This window comes from Perca flavescens, chromosome 22 (genome assembly GCF_004354835.1).
Source record: "Perca flavescens isolate YP-PL-M2 chromosome 22, PFLA_1.0, whole genome shotgun sequence".
Classification (NCBI taxonomy): Eukaryota; Metazoa; Chordata; class Actinopteri; order Perciformes; family Percidae; genus Perca; species Perca flavescens.
Window position 1 is genome coordinate 18,707,153 of NC_041352.1, and position 14,708 is coordinate 18,721,860.

At 40.2% G+C, this 14,708-nt stretch overlaps 3 protein-coding genes across 3 annotated transcripts in view; 1 reads left to right on the top strand and 2 right to left on the bottom strand.

Moving 5' to 3' along the window:
- The window catches only part of fam49bb (family with sequence similarity 49 member Bb), a 37,003-nt gene extending 35,705 nt beyond the window's left edge, over window positions 1-1,298 (bottom strand). Inside the window, exon 1 of the mRNA XM_028569859.1 lies at window positions 1,135-1,298. The gene's annotated coding sequence lies outside the window, so the exon portion shown is untranslated. The remainder of the gene's footprint in view (window positions 1-1,134) is intronic.
- Window positions 1,299-3,026: 1,728 nt separating this feature from the next.
- On the top strand, window positions 3,027-5,347 carry eef1a1l3 (eukaryotic translation elongation factor 1 alpha 1, like 3). Its single transcript, XM_028569232.1, has 7 exons — window positions 3,027-3,344; window positions 3,428-3,607; window positions 3,690-3,986; window positions 4,052-4,202; window positions 4,401-4,657; window positions 4,733-4,967; window positions 5,043-5,347. The coding sequence occupies exons 1-7, from the start codon at window positions 3,201-3,203 to the stop codon at window positions 5,150-5,152; spliced, it is 1,374 nt and encodes a 457-aa protein (XP_028425033.1). The 5' UTR covers window positions 3,027-3,200; the 3' UTR covers window positions 5,153-5,347.
- Window positions 5,348-5,880: 533 nt separating this feature from the next.
- The window catches only part of asap1b (ArfGAP with SH3 domain, ankyrin repeat and PH domain 1b), a 62,938-nt gene continuing 54,110 nt past the window's right edge, over window positions 5,881-14,708 (bottom strand). Inside the window, exons 22-28 of the mRNA XM_028569231.1 lie at window positions 13,898-14,126; window positions 10,968-11,129; window positions 9,054-9,132; window positions 8,843-8,907; window positions 8,222-8,766; window positions 7,339-7,461; window positions 5,881-7,195 (exon numbers count right to left, since the gene is read on the bottom strand). Coding sequence (XP_028425032.1) covers window positions 7,121-7,195; window positions 7,339-7,461; window positions 8,222-8,766; window positions 8,843-8,907; window positions 9,054-9,132; window positions 10,968-11,129; window positions 13,898-14,126 — 1,278 coding nt within the window. The 3' untranslated portion in view covers window positions 5,881-7,120. The remainder of the gene's footprint in view (window positions 7,196-7,338; window positions 7,462-8,221; window positions 8,767-8,842; window positions 8,908-9,053; window positions 9,133-10,967; window positions 11,130-13,897; window positions 14,127-14,708) is intronic.

Genomic DNA, 14,708 nt, shown 5'->3' on the forward strand with positions numbered 1-14,708 from the left:
TAACATACCATAAAATCTGGCTTCATGGGAAGTTTCACTTCCACTTACAAGACCTTTGCAGAGGCTGGGCGGAAAGGAAACAACATACACTACCATGCTAGTTTTGAGTTGTGCAGACAACTGATGCAAAGAAAACTTTTAAAACGACCAACTCCACTCATTGAAGCTCTGAATCTAAGTTTTACAGTGGACTCTATGGAGGAGCCGGTGGTGGAATATAACCTAGTACAATTAATCGAGTATTGTAATAAAGTACAACTTTGAATCATCAACGTTTACATTTCATGCAGCTTTATACTACATTTCAGAGGAAAATATTAAACTTGAGGTGCCACTAGATTTGTTTGACAACTATATTTACTAGCTATTTCGCAGATAATACATAAAACATATAATTGTGTATAACAATATAATAGTACTATATTTTGCTGATAGTACTTCTGTTCTTTTATTAATGTATTTGGAATTCAGAAATATTTTTACATTATGGTACTGCTATTTTTACTTAAGGAAATGACCCGAATATTTATTCCAGCACAGCCAGGACCACAGTTTGGAATAAAAAATGTTTTAATCATGCATTGCTCAGAATGAAAGTCATTAAAGACAAACCAGCTCTAACCAGCTGTCAGTGTGTGCATTTCCTTTGATGATGCATAATGTTCTGCCTGGAAGCGAGCAATCTTAATCCGAGCCATACGGTTACTTTATAACTGAATCTTTACCGGTCTCTATAGTGGAGACGAGGCCAAACACAGATAAACCTGGCATTAGTAATATATGGGGCAAGCATGTAACATTCAACGCCTCTGGCCAAATAAAGGAAGAATCTAGCAGTGTAGCCTAACCTACCTTGAGACGTTGTTCTGAAAAAGGGGAAGTTAACGGGGCATCGAGAATGTAACTTAATAACACAAAACAAATATTTCCACTATCTGTATTTAAAAGTAACTTCACGATACGTGGGTTTGATTTTTGCCGCACACGTTTATGATTCATCATGAATTTTGCCTCCGAGGAACAAAATGTAACGCATAAAAGAAGCCAGACTAAATGGCAACCGGTGGACAGTAAAGGTGTTTAGTTGAGAAGACAGAAAAAGGCAAAATAAAGTAGTAATTTTCTCTGTTTTACCTTGATGCTCGTAGAGAAAACACTGGAGTCGACGTCTGCATACCACGCTAGAAAGCCAGCGGTACGGGCTGAAAGAAGAAGAAAAACGATTTGCTGTTTCCGGGTTAGTTATCGAGCGTCATTGTGACCGTCAAACGAGAGTGGAGTTTGGTTTGTGCCACCTCTGAGCGCGGAGGGGGAAGTTATACACCTTCATTCCCTAACTGAAGATAGACCCGCCCGGTCAGAGGAGACCCGCTGCTTTGTTTTAACGTTGGCTTCCACCGGATTACAACCAAAGAGGTTCTATGGGGTTCTAAACCGTCTCTCTAGCCTATTAATATATGTCTCACACCGCGGCTTTAATTAGGACTCGAGAGAAGCCGTTTAGCTTGGTTGGTCAACGTGAATTTACTTTACCCAAGTGTACTTGAGCAAGAAGCTAATATAAACCTCTAACAAACTCTAGGGGGCGCTTATGTGCCATCTGACCCTTCACTTTGACCCCAGAGTCACTTTAAACGACTCTGGATCAATTTACTCTGGAAAAAATGTATTGGGTTAGAGCTGGGCGATATGGAGAAAATCAAATATCCCGATATTTTTGACAAAATACCTCGATGGCGATATTGTAGAATTGACAATTGGTGCTTTCCCAAAATATGCACACAATGAGATTTTTGATAAATAATCATCAGTTATGTTGATATAATAACTATGTGGGTAAAGGCAAATAATAGAAAGCTAGAACAGTCTGGTGTGTTCAGAAAATCACATCACTCTACCTTAATGCAGCCTTTAAAACCAGAAAAAGACAACACTTGCGTAATATCAGGATATTACGATATCCAAAATTGAAGACGATATAGCCTCATATATTGATATCGATACAATATCGATATATTGCCCAGCCCTAGTTTGGGTATGACAGAGTTTATCGGTGTCAGGCTGTTATTGGCATTAATGGAATGTAGGGTACATTTACTGTTTAAGTAGGCTACTGTTCTGAAATACAAATTTGAGGTACTTCACTTAAGTATTTCCATTTTATGCTAGTTTCTACTTCTACTCCACTATATATAAAATACTAGGCCTACTACTTTTTACTTGACTGTCTGTGTATTTCTACACTGTAGCAGGCCTATTGCTACTTTTACTTAAGTACAATATTTGAATACTTCTTCCACCCCTGATTAACTTATAAAACATAACAATGTATCATTGTTTTACAAGTTCATCATCAGTTTATATATATATAATAAAATATGCATATGTATATATTAAAATACTATCAAATTATTCAAATCCGATCAGACCAACTACAATAGTAAAATGCTAATTAGACATGAATGCATCAGTAGGCTACTAATCCAAGAGGGAAATTCTTTAGAATTTTAAGTACTTTTACATTTTGCTAAAAATACTTATATACTTAAGTAGGCTAAGTAAGATTTTAAATACAGGACTCCTACTAGGCTACCTACTCATGGAAACTGTAGTTGTTTGTCTGCTTTGCACCATCTGTGATGGTAAGACTTCTCTTTATAGCTCCTCATTTTCCTATTTTATATGCACAACACATTTGAACTTCTACAATCAGCAGTCTCTTTAAATGTGTTTATTGCTTTTAGTTGTTTAGTCCTTTTATGCTTTGTGGCCAGTCATAGAGAGAGGTTACTTATTAAAGCTCTTCAAGTTGGTTTTAAAGGATAACTGACTGTAACTGCCTGTTGCTGCAGATTGATGAAAAATCATTTAATCCATCTCACTGCTGTTCACAAACAAAATAACATTTGGGAGGAATTATTTTATTATATTATATCATTTTCTTGGTGTTTAACTACTTTAATATTTAACAGCGTTAGATATTCAGCTTTTAGAAAACAGGCATCCGCCACCCATTAAAGCGTAATTAGGCAGCACACCTGTCTTCAATTCTGTGTCCTGGCCCTGCACGTGGAGCTTATAAAGTCACTGCATAGTGGCTTGCCAGGTTCATGTAGGCTACCAGAAGAATTTGGAAGCGTAAACGTGGTTGTGTCAGACGCCTACAGTTAATTTGTTTGGTTAGCAAACCCACCTTCAACATGGCAAAAGAGAAGACTCATGTTAATTTGGTGATTATCGGCCATGTTGACAGCGGCAAGTCAACCACCACTGGCCACCTCGTCTACAAATGTGGTGGCATCGATCAGAGAAAACTCGAGAAGTTTGAGAAAGCTGCAGCACAGGTGAGGAAGGCCAAATCTACTGTAAAACCCTTGTGTTTAGAGCCTGTTAAGCTACAGGCGTACAACTTTACGTTCATTTCCAGATGGGGAAGAGTTCCTTCAAATTCGCCTGGGTGTTGGACAAGCTGAAAGCTGAGCGGGAGCGAGGAATCACCATTGATATCTCTCTGCTGAAATTTAGCACTCAAAAATACACCTTGACTATAATTGATGCTCCCGGCCACCGTGACTTCATTAAAAACATGATAACCGGGACCTCCCAGGTAAGCAGCGCAGAAGTGCACCGCTACATGTAAGCTTAAGTTCTTTGTTCTTTTCACCAATATTGCGTTAATATACTTTCAGGCCGATGTTGCCCTCCTGGTGGTCTCTGCAGCTAAAGGGGAGTATGAGGCCGGGGTATCGAGAAGCGGTCAGACCAGAGAGCACGCCTTACTGGCTTATACCCTGGGTGTCAAGCAGATCATAGTCTGTGTGAACAAGATGGATATGACCGAACCACCTTACAGCCAGAAACGCTTTGACGAAGTGGTGCGAGGTGTGAGTGGCTTCCTGAAGAAGATTGGCTACGACCCCACAACGGTGCCTTTTGTTCCGATTTCTGGCTGGACTGGGGAGAACATGATCACTGCAACTCAGAAGGTAATGGTTTTTGAGTTAAAAGATCTGCTGAGGATGCTTTGGCCAATAAATCAATGTCTCTACAGATGCCCTGGTTCCAAGGCTGGAAATCCAGACAAAGGGAAGGGAATGCGAGTGGGAAAACTCTACTAGAAGTCCTGGACTCTATTCACCCACCAGTACGCACCGTCAACAAGCCCCTTCGATTGCCTCTGCAGGATGTCTACAAAATTGGAGGTTAAAAATTGTGCTCAAGTTGATTTTATTTTTCCAAGCCTGAACTTTTAGCTCTAATCAAGCAAATGAGGTAGGCTACAGGTGTGCAGCAGAGGGATTGGAGTGGGGAGAGAACTGCAAGGTTTGCTATAAAATGCCTTTAAATGTTTATTTTAACGACTAGATTTGATTAAAAATGTCATTTGTTCATCCTTCCAGGAGTTGGCACCGTGCCAGTGGGTAAGATTGAAACTGGCATCCTCAGACCTGGCATGACCCTGATGTTCTCCCCTACCAAGCTCACTGCTGAGGTGAAATCCATCGAGATGCACCACCAGGGGCTGCAGACTGCTCTGCCAGGACACAATGTTGGCTTCAACATTAAGAACGTGGCTGTCAAGAACCTGCGGCGTGGGGATGTGGCTGGCAACGCCCAGCAGGATCCTCCATCAGATGTCAGCAGCTTTGAAGCTCAGGTTGGTTGAAAATATTTCAAGTGGAAATTTAAAATTTGTATTTGCTTCCCTGTGCTGATGCATTTTTGTCTTTAGGTAATCATCCTGAACCATCCAGGGAAGGTGAAAGCTGGCTACTCTCCTGTCCTGGACTGCCACACCGCCCATGTAACCTGTCGCTTTGCTGAGCTGAAGGAAAAGATTGACCGGCGCACAGGCAATAAACTGGAGGACCAGCCGCAGGTTCTGATGTCTGGAGATGCTGCTACAGTCAAAATGGTTCCCATCAAGCCCATGTGTGTGGAGAGCTTCTTCACGTACCCTCCCTTAGGTAAGTCTATGTCCCAAAAAATGTTCTGCCCCATGTTGACTTCTGCAGGGTTTTAATTAATTTTGTGCTTCCCAGGTCGCTTTGCAGCTAGAGACCTGAAGCAGACAGTTGCTGTAGGAGTCATCAAGTCGGTGGTGAAGGACCATGGGTCAAAACCGCTCCACAAAGCCAAAGTGTGTAAATAATTTTGTTAAAGTTTACCAGTAAAATCTGGTATGGCTGTTTTCGTTTGGTAAAATGCAATTTTTGTGTAGTGACCAAAGATTTGTTTAAGTGATTCCTGTGTTAATGTTAAATCCAAAAGAAGCTGTAGAAATGGATGGTAAACTTTGGTTAAAATGTGAATTGTTCAGAGAAAATAAATGATTTGAAGCTTTGAACTTTGTCTTGAATGTTCTTAACTATAGTTGATGTAGAAATGTTATGCCTTTCTTTGAAAAGTAGGTTTAAACTACTCCAAGGTGGGTAAAAGAGTAAGCATTTAGTCTTTCAGTTTGTCCACCTTACAGGATTAGTTTAAGACATTTTGGGAAATAAAAGATCATGCCTGTAGGGTAAATATGAAGCTACTGCAAGCAACCAGTTAGCTTAACTCAAAGTTGGGGAAATGACAGCATAAAATAACCCAATTAATGCTAAATAGTTCATGTATGCACCTTCAACCAGACAAATTTGTAGTTGTGCTACTTTGGCAATAAATCTGCTTCTGAAAATGATACTCTACTGGTGGGCCTTTGTTACATTGAAAAGGTAAGAGTAGAGTGAACTCTACTCCAGAATGTGAATTGGGACATTTCCCAAATGTCTGCTATATCCTTTTCTTGAGTAACCTTTACTTTAATAAGCAGCTTAAAAATGCACTTTGATTCCAAGGGGAGCCACCCATGGCATGGTTATAAAGCAAAAGAGCAGGCTCAGTTAAGTACAGCACTTTAATTGATACAATGGGTTGATAGGTTTGTTCCTAACATGGGGGGGGACTGCAATCCGTGAGGACTGGGTGAAAATACATGGGCTCTCCAGCCTTTTACAAAGTCCACTGTGCTAAAAGACATCTCTGGTTCACAGGCAAACCTGGCAATGTACTGGATCCAGTAACATGGAATGATATTACATAACTCAAAACATTTCAAGCTCATGAGGTTTTTACAGGACACTAAATTATGAACACAAGTTAATGTGAAATTTCTAGCCTGTCAAGAAAATCAAGTTATTGCTATGTCCTTGAGTTTCCTGTACATGTCATTAATAGTGGCTTTAACAGGATACCTTTTTTGTGAAGTCCTGCTTAATAGTGGCTCTTCAAACCCTGAGGTGAGCGTCTCTGAACGCAGCACTCCACTCAATTCCAGTCATTGTTACACCATGCACAGAAAAGGTCAAAGGACTGTGGAGATGGCGTCAAATTCACACACAAAGCATACATACAGTGAACAGTGTAACAAGGAGTAAATCAGTGACCTACAGTGAGCCACAGGCTTTGATATTCCACCACACAGTAGCAGCAGGTTTCTATACTGTAAAACAACCATAATACGTGTACACACAAAGCAAGCAAGAACAAGGAGTACATTTAATGTTTTCATCTCGGGGAAGATCAGTGGGAGACTCCAGCCTCTTTAGTCAACTAAGGTGGTAAACAGGGATGCAAGACACAAATAGTGACATGACCTATTTTACATTCCTTATTTGACCTTTTTCCAGAAATATAAGCTAATAATTACTTGAGGGCCAGTAAAATCAATACAGATAAAATTCAAAGTCTACCACCCTGATGCTTAATCTGACAGGTAGAGAGCAATGGTACATGTTTTGTACAATAAAACATGTACACTCACACACATATATATATTTACATACATATATACACAGTAACAGCATAAACATAGACTTTAGGTAAGTGCTAGGGTTCTGAGAGTGTCTTTTAACAGCCATGCTATAGGGTTAAGATAATACTGGTAAAGGAAGAATACACACATTCTTTGTACAGCATGGATGAGGCATCCATGGCTTAGATGAGCCTTCTTGGGTTTCTTCTTTGTTGCTTTTTTTCTTCTTCTTTAGGACACTTGTCGTTTGACAAGAGGTGTTATAATAGCTATTTACAGGACCTCCCAATTTAGGGAGAGGCTTAGTGCAAGTCTCGATGGCTGTCAGTCACTCAGGATGTGCACAAAAGACATGGGGAACACCCCTTTTCTTTCCGGATCTCCTTCAATGTGCCCAATCTGGTAATATAGAGAGAACATGTGAAAAAAAACTGATTAAAGTGGCATCCAGTGTTTGTTTTGTGCCCTTGAGATCATTCAAAGAAGTGCTAGAAATGACAAAAAAGTGGAAGAACAGAGTGTAGTATTCAAGCTGGACTCACCCACCACTCCTGGTCCTCTTCTCCTGTAACTATAATCACCTCTCCTTCAACAAAAGTCAGTTCGTCATCATTGTCAGCCTGGCAGTCATAGATAGTCTTCACCCGACGGGTTTTGCTTTTCCCCTGGACATACAAATAACAAAACTGTTATCTTCTCTCAGTTAACGTTTATTTAGCTTAATAGCGGTTCAGAAATGATACTCTTGAAAATTCAGAAAATGCCTGTAAAATCAAAATGGAGGGCCAGTTCACCCTGTTAGTCCACTGTCAAGAGTATTTGACCAGAAAACTGTTTATGGTCTATTTTAAGTGAGAAAATTAGGAAAATTTAATCTGAAAACAACTAAATATGCAACCTGAAGCTGTAGCAATAACTGCCAGCAGTAGAAGAGCCCACCAGAACATCAACATAAAAAAACAGAAATGCCAAAAGTATGTCTGAGGTCATTTAGAAACAAGGTCTCCATTATAGTTTATGCACTACATAGCTTATATTACAACTGTAAAATGTCCTGTTCAGTACATTCCTTGGTTGTCACGTTTCTTTAAAAAAAAGAAGCTAATTTAAGGCATTTTAAATCAAGCATATCTGTTTATGTAAAAAAAAAAAAAAAAAAAAAGAATATTAGTCGATGTATCATAATTGAATTTTTAAAACCTTTTCAAATATCAATATCGGTATCAGCCTAACAAATCCTATAGAATGGTCAGGCTCTATTTATTTATTTATTTATTTATAGTGTACTTTAATAAAATAACCGCTGAAAAAGACCAATATGCTTCTGACAACATCAGTGGGTGAAATGCACTCTGAAAAAGCAAGTTTATTTGCTAAAAAAAATAGTAGCTCAGTAGCCAAGAAGAAACAGAAGCATAGTCATACCGTGTTGATCTTCCTTGGGAAGGGCACTGGTGTCTCTGCAGTCCCTGTTGGGGTCCCATTGGTGTCTTCAGCAGCTTGTTGGATGGGGGTCCCTATATTTGCTTGCTGATTAGGTGACGGTGAGTCTTGAGGCTGAGGCTGAGGTTGAGGCTGAGGCTGAGGTGGAGGTGGAGGTTGCGTTTGAGGCCTTTGCACTGTCTCTCCGGGAGGCGGCCGGGGAGTGGACTCGGCTGTTCCGGGTTTTGGGGGGATGTCTGCGAGATGAGGCTTGGGAGGCAGGTCTTTGAGCTGGGGTTTAGGCGGGAGGTCTCCCAGCTGAGGTTTAGGAGGGAGGTCAGACAGCTGTGGCTTCGGAGGAAGTTCTCCAGGTTTAGGAGGAAGTTCAGACAGCTGTGGTTTGGGGGGCAGGTCTCCCAGCTGAGGCCTGTCTGCCAGAGGAGCCTTCTGTGGGGTGTCGGTGGCCGGCGGGGACTTCTGGAAGACCTCTGGAGGATGGCTGGGCTTATCCATAGACGGGTGTATGGTGTCAATCTTTCGCAATGCCACTGGAGAAAGAAGCATACAGTTACTTAATTCGATTCATCAGCTTGCATCAAAATAAAAACTGGACAAAGACTGTACCTTTCTGAGGTAGTTTGGGAAGAACCCTTGGACCAAGTGTAGACTTTGTGTTGCTTGAAGTAGTGCTGGGAAAATATTTTCAAATGAAGTTAAAAGAAAAACAGAATCTAAGAAGATGCTTGTACCACATCAGCTGCAAAAAAATTTTATTATAGCGAGCGATGGCCCATTAAGCTGCATATTTCACCGTGGGTTTCTTTTCTTTTGGTACCTTTGCTGTTGAGGAATTCCTTCAAACTTGTTAGAAACAGGAGACATCTTGCTGACAGGAGGAGGGGTGGAGTCGCTTCCTAAAACATTGAAATTAATGACGACACAGATTATTCAACACCATAACAGGGCACTAACGGAGGCATTCATTTAATATAAATGTGGAAATAAATTAACATGCTGCGATGGTTAAAGAAAATAATGAGGGAGGCGTCATCTGGCTGAGCTTTCCATGAGCCCGTGTTGTTTGGAGCTTGTGCAATAAAGTGTCATCATTTAATTAGTGGTTGGTGTTACTGTATGGGTGACAAAGAATGTACAAAACACCACAGAGGATAAATGATGAAAATGAAATAACAGTAAAAATATCCCCATGATACACATAAGAGACACAAGATTCCAGGTAAGATGACTGAGGTGTTTGTCTTCTTGTGTCTCCAAGTGGTGGTTACAAGATAACTTTTCTTGTCAGTGTAATTTAAACAAACTGATGCTTTCATTTCTGAAATATTTGACTGTTTTTCTAACTAACCCGAAGGGAGTCAACTCATGAAAATCTCTTTGTGCAGTTTGAAAGTATGTTGAATGGATAAAGAGTTGGGTTGGTGTGAATGCTCGCAAGTCGTAAACAGTGGAGTCCTTCCCATTAAAACCATCCATCACATTAGGGCTGGGTATAGAATTTAATACTTTTTAGGCACCGACCAAATTGCCTCCTTAGTATCAAGTATCCAGAAAGGCATATTCATTTAATACCAAAGTTCAATATCTAAGGAGTACATCTCATCAGCGTCAGTGAGCCAATAAGCATGCAGCATGCTTCTACCAAGATCTAATAATGATTGTGATTGGCCGTCTAACGTTACACGTTGTAGAGACACGCAGGAAAAGCTCTACATTACGCACAGAGACGGGGCTCGTGTAGTAACAGCTGTAAAATAAATACAAATTTAATCTTGTATTTTCTTTTTCTTAAAATGGATTTTATAAAATTGGTATCAAAAAAAGTATTGTTCAGGAACCGGTATCGAAGTCACTATATTGCTGAGGGTTTAATACTTGAAAACAAGTGAAAAAAAACCTGAAAACATCTTTACAGGCACAAATAAAATCCTGGCAATTGTATGTAGCTGCCTTTTTTGTGTATTTTGGAAACATTTCAATAAATAACACGTGTTGTGGAAGTTGATATATATCAACTCATTTCTTTGTTAATAGTGAAAACATGTTTTAAAGATGAATAAATTGTCAGGCGTAGTTTTGTTAAAACTGCCATCAGTCTTTGGAGGTTAATTATTAATAATTATATATAATAATAATATAATATATAAAAAATCTTTGCCTCTACACATACCTAGAGCTGATTGGCAGAAAATTAATCAGCAACTATTTTGATAATTAATTAATTGTAAAAAGTCATTTGTCACAAAAAAAGCCCATCATTCTCTAGTTCTATCTTTCCAAGTGTGAAAATTTGCTGCTTTTCTCTTATGTGATGGTAAACTGAAGAATTTCCTAAAAATGTCTAAAGAATTGTCATATTGGACTTTAGATAAATGTGAAAAATTTTGATTTATTTTGACCGAATGATTAATCGAGGAATTAAAAAAAAATACCAGATTAATTATTAATAAAAGTAAGTTAGAGCCCTAAACATATCCATGTAATGAGCCAGACTACCATTCAACATACCTTAAAATTACACAGAAAGACATAAAAAAAAAATCCACTAGTCTGTAGGACTCTAAATTAAAAACTCTCAAACCCTTAAGAAATCTTATTTTAATCTCTATTTAATAAAACAGTCTGAACTTTTAAAAATAACCCTGCGGTGATAATATCAGAGCTTCAGGCTGAAGCCATGCCTGAGTGAAACCAGCCCCACTGTTAAATTAGACGTGTGCTTGTGTCTCACCCCCAGTCAAGCCCCCTTTACTGTGTGGACTGTGAGAGAGCGGGCTGGGTGGGTCAGACAGGGTGCGTTTGTGTCCAGGAGGTGGGGGCGGAGGTCTCTTCTTGGACAGGGTGGAGCTGCCTCCTGGTGTGAGTGTAGAGGAAGGGCCAGATGGGGGAGGAGCTGGAGGAGCGATACATAAAACACATAAGGTGATGAGGCCCCCCCCAAAAAAAAATCATTCTTTTAACCCCCAAAACCCAGAGAAGGTAAAGGAGAGGATAATGAAGCATGGAGAAGAGAGGAGGAGCTGAAAATATGGAAACGTTTTTTGTCAGGGATACACTTTTACAAACAAATATCAAGGAGACACATTAATGCAAGTAAAACAACATATTGTCTGAACAGATATATAACAGTAAATGTCTGGACGGGAATGCAAAATAATGGAAAAGGACCTTATGATTTGGGGTGTGGGCACATGTTTGGTGTCTCTACTCGGTGAACCTGTTTATGAATACGCCTGCTTGTGTCTAATGGGACTCCAAAGCACTCACTGGTCACTAATAAAGAGAGAAGTAGGGTGAAAGCTGCTAATAGAGAGCTCAGCCAGAGAGGAATCAGCTGTGGTTAAGAGTTTACAGCTCAAGGATGGTGGGAAAGGATTACAGCAAGATAAAAAATCATGTAGGCAAGAAATAATTAACTGGAGACTCAGCTTGCCTACATGGTCCCATCGTTTACTTAAATAAACACCACCACCCTGTGAAGCTGTAAAGGAGGAAACAACTGAGTGATAAGTATATATGGGGCACACAGCCGCGTAAGGGGGAGAACATAAAACCAGGATATTCACTGATGTATGGTCGAGTGCCAGCCAGTGTGGCGTAGTGCGAATGAGAGCCAAGGAATGCCAAGTGAGGAGCTGAAAGAATAGAGAAACAAAAAAGAGAAAGAAAAGAGAGCGAGATGAGGAGTGTGGGAGAGAATCTACAGTATGTCAGTCTTAAAAAGAACAGCTCCCACACACACTGTAAAATAACAAGATGAAATCTTATCAGTGGCAAGCAAAGAAAAGAAGAGGAAAAATGGCGCGAAGCTGGCCCAGGGGGCGAGTTCTTCAGCAACCACTGAAAGAGAGCGCTGCGCTGTTAATCTGGAGCGTCTGAGAGTTAGCATGTTATTATATATGTTTGCTTGTCATTTAGCCTTTTATTCAGGCTTTAAATCTTATTTTTTGCATAAACCTAAAAGAAAAACCCCACTTGTTTCCAGTTATTTTTGCTATTTTAACAACAAAGTGAAATAAAAACTGTTATTCCTGACATAATTTAAGAATATAAGCAGACCCTTTTTATGTCCCAGGAACAAAAGTGTTCCAGGAACTAGGTAATGGTTTCTTAAACCTACATTGTGTAATGTTTTGAGTTGATTCTTAGCAAAAAACCCTTTGTTCTTTCACAAATATGTACTCATTCATGTGTAATTACATCCACCAACTAATCAAAGTATTCTCGTAAGCGTAGAATCTGCCATTTAGAATCATTCAGAATATATACGAGTGAGTCGCTGGAATGACGGCCGGCATGTTGCGCCTCCATCTTTAAAATACATTAGCCAAAGAGGGACATACCTCCGCCTTTCACCCTTTTACACTCAGTGGCACCCCGCACCGTGACGAATGCCAGGGGGAGATTACTCGCCAGGGAAGCTTAAAAGAGAATTAAAACGACAACGCGACAGGCAAAGCAACAAGACCAAAGTTAATATTGGAGTGGCTAGAACAGCTGCGTGTAAACGATGGAGATACTAAGAGCTAATTTTGGGTTTGGCCACCGTAGCAGTTAAAACGCGATCGGAATGGGAGGGGCTAGAAAGTAATATTTGGTTGGTTGTCACAATTTCACCGCTAGATGGGAGAAATTCTTACACAATGTAGCTTTAATGTTCATGTCTTCTACGTAGTCATTTAGCATTTTTCAAGTATGTAGCTATCGTTTAAATATTTAAGACCATTTTACAGCTTAAAACACTGAACAGCTGAAGACGGCGTTAGTGTTAATTAGATTTATTGTTGCTACAATTGCTACAATTTTTTGATGGTTAATCTGCCACATTATCATGATAAACTGCACATGTATGGGAACAAACAGCTTGAAAGATGTAGCAACAGTAACTGAGGGTCAATTGAAACAACTGGAAACAGGTGGAATTTCACACCTCTTGCTTTAAGAAAGATAAGATTTAAATGCTCAATAATGGAATAAAATGACGTGTTGAGATGGATGTTTAGCAGTGCAAGCTTTTGCAATGTTTTCAAATGTGTACTAAAGCTGTGACTGTTAGTGTTTTAAACCCCTCCACAGAGGGAGGAGTGTTATCTTTAATTCTAATACTGCACAGACAGCACGCCCACAGTGTACCGTGAGTATGTGTTGAGGAAAATGATGAAGTGTGTATTCAGCTTCCCTTTCACAGGCCTGACTAACCATTGCCACCCTGCCCTCTCCTGCAGCCATGTTTTCGTGAAGGTTTGCTGTGTAAGCAATCTTAATGACACCTGCATCCCGCCCTCTGATATGTGTGTTGACAAATTGCATTCCACTGCAGGATGTGTGTGTGTGTGTGTGTGTGTGTGTTTTGGACGGACTAACTGACAACATTCCAGAAAAGTGATCACGAAGCATTCCTCTGCACCTAATCCTCTCCTGGATATAATTAAACATTAACACAATAAAGTACCGTTTCAAAGACTATCTTCCCTCTACAGTAATCAGAGACAGTGGAGCATACAGACGACCATTTGCATTACAGGCTGACATTTGCAAAAGAGATATTAGCAGAACACGATCCCCTGAGTTTAGGGACTGTCATGCTAATAAGTTAGAGATAAAACTGTGGATGTTTTTTTTGAATATGGTTCGAAAGCACTTGGAGCAGGCAGGTCTGACCTTTGCCCTGGTTCCTAGGTGGCAGCGGCGGCCCGTCGGCCACGGGGGAGGAGGTGAGGTCGGTGGAGGCGCTGTACATCTGGTTGGTGAAGGCGCTGTAGGACAGACGCTGCTGTTTGTCCCTTTGGCTGATGAAGCCCGGCAGGGAGAGCTTGTCGTGGGGGGAGAGGCTGGAGGAGTGGCAGAAGCTCTGAGGCCTCGGGGAGCGGTCCTTCTTGATGGGACTGGGCTGCAGAGGGACATGAGACAGCTGAGACAGAGCCAACATCAGTCTAGGAATAAGTTGTTGCTCTTCGATTATGCAGAGCTGACATCATGACCTGACATGCAGATGCTTTAAAAGAATAGTTTGAAATTTTAGGAAATGCACTCAGTCGAGTTAAATAAGAAGATCAATATAATTTTCATAGATTCTCTGCTGAGTTTTAACTCTCTGCAAAAAAAAGAAAAAAGCAAATAATGTTTTTCCTCAAAAGACGGTTCAAGTTGTTGAAAATCATAACCTTGACAATGTTACGGGAAAATCCATCCTTGAATGATCCATCTAACTGCGTGTTAAAACAATAAGCACAGATTTAGTGACTTGTTTGTGTGCATTGAGGCCTCTGTAAGTACAATAAATGGGTATGACTGCCTTTACCATGAATTTCTTTCTTTGGAAACGACATCAAAACCAGACAACATGTACAGTATCTACACTGCATTTTAGCGTTGCTGGAAGCATCTTAACATGCCATCTTCATTGGCTACTTGCCATATTATTCTTTGTTTCCATGAAAACGAAACAAACAAAAAAGGCTTTTATAAATAA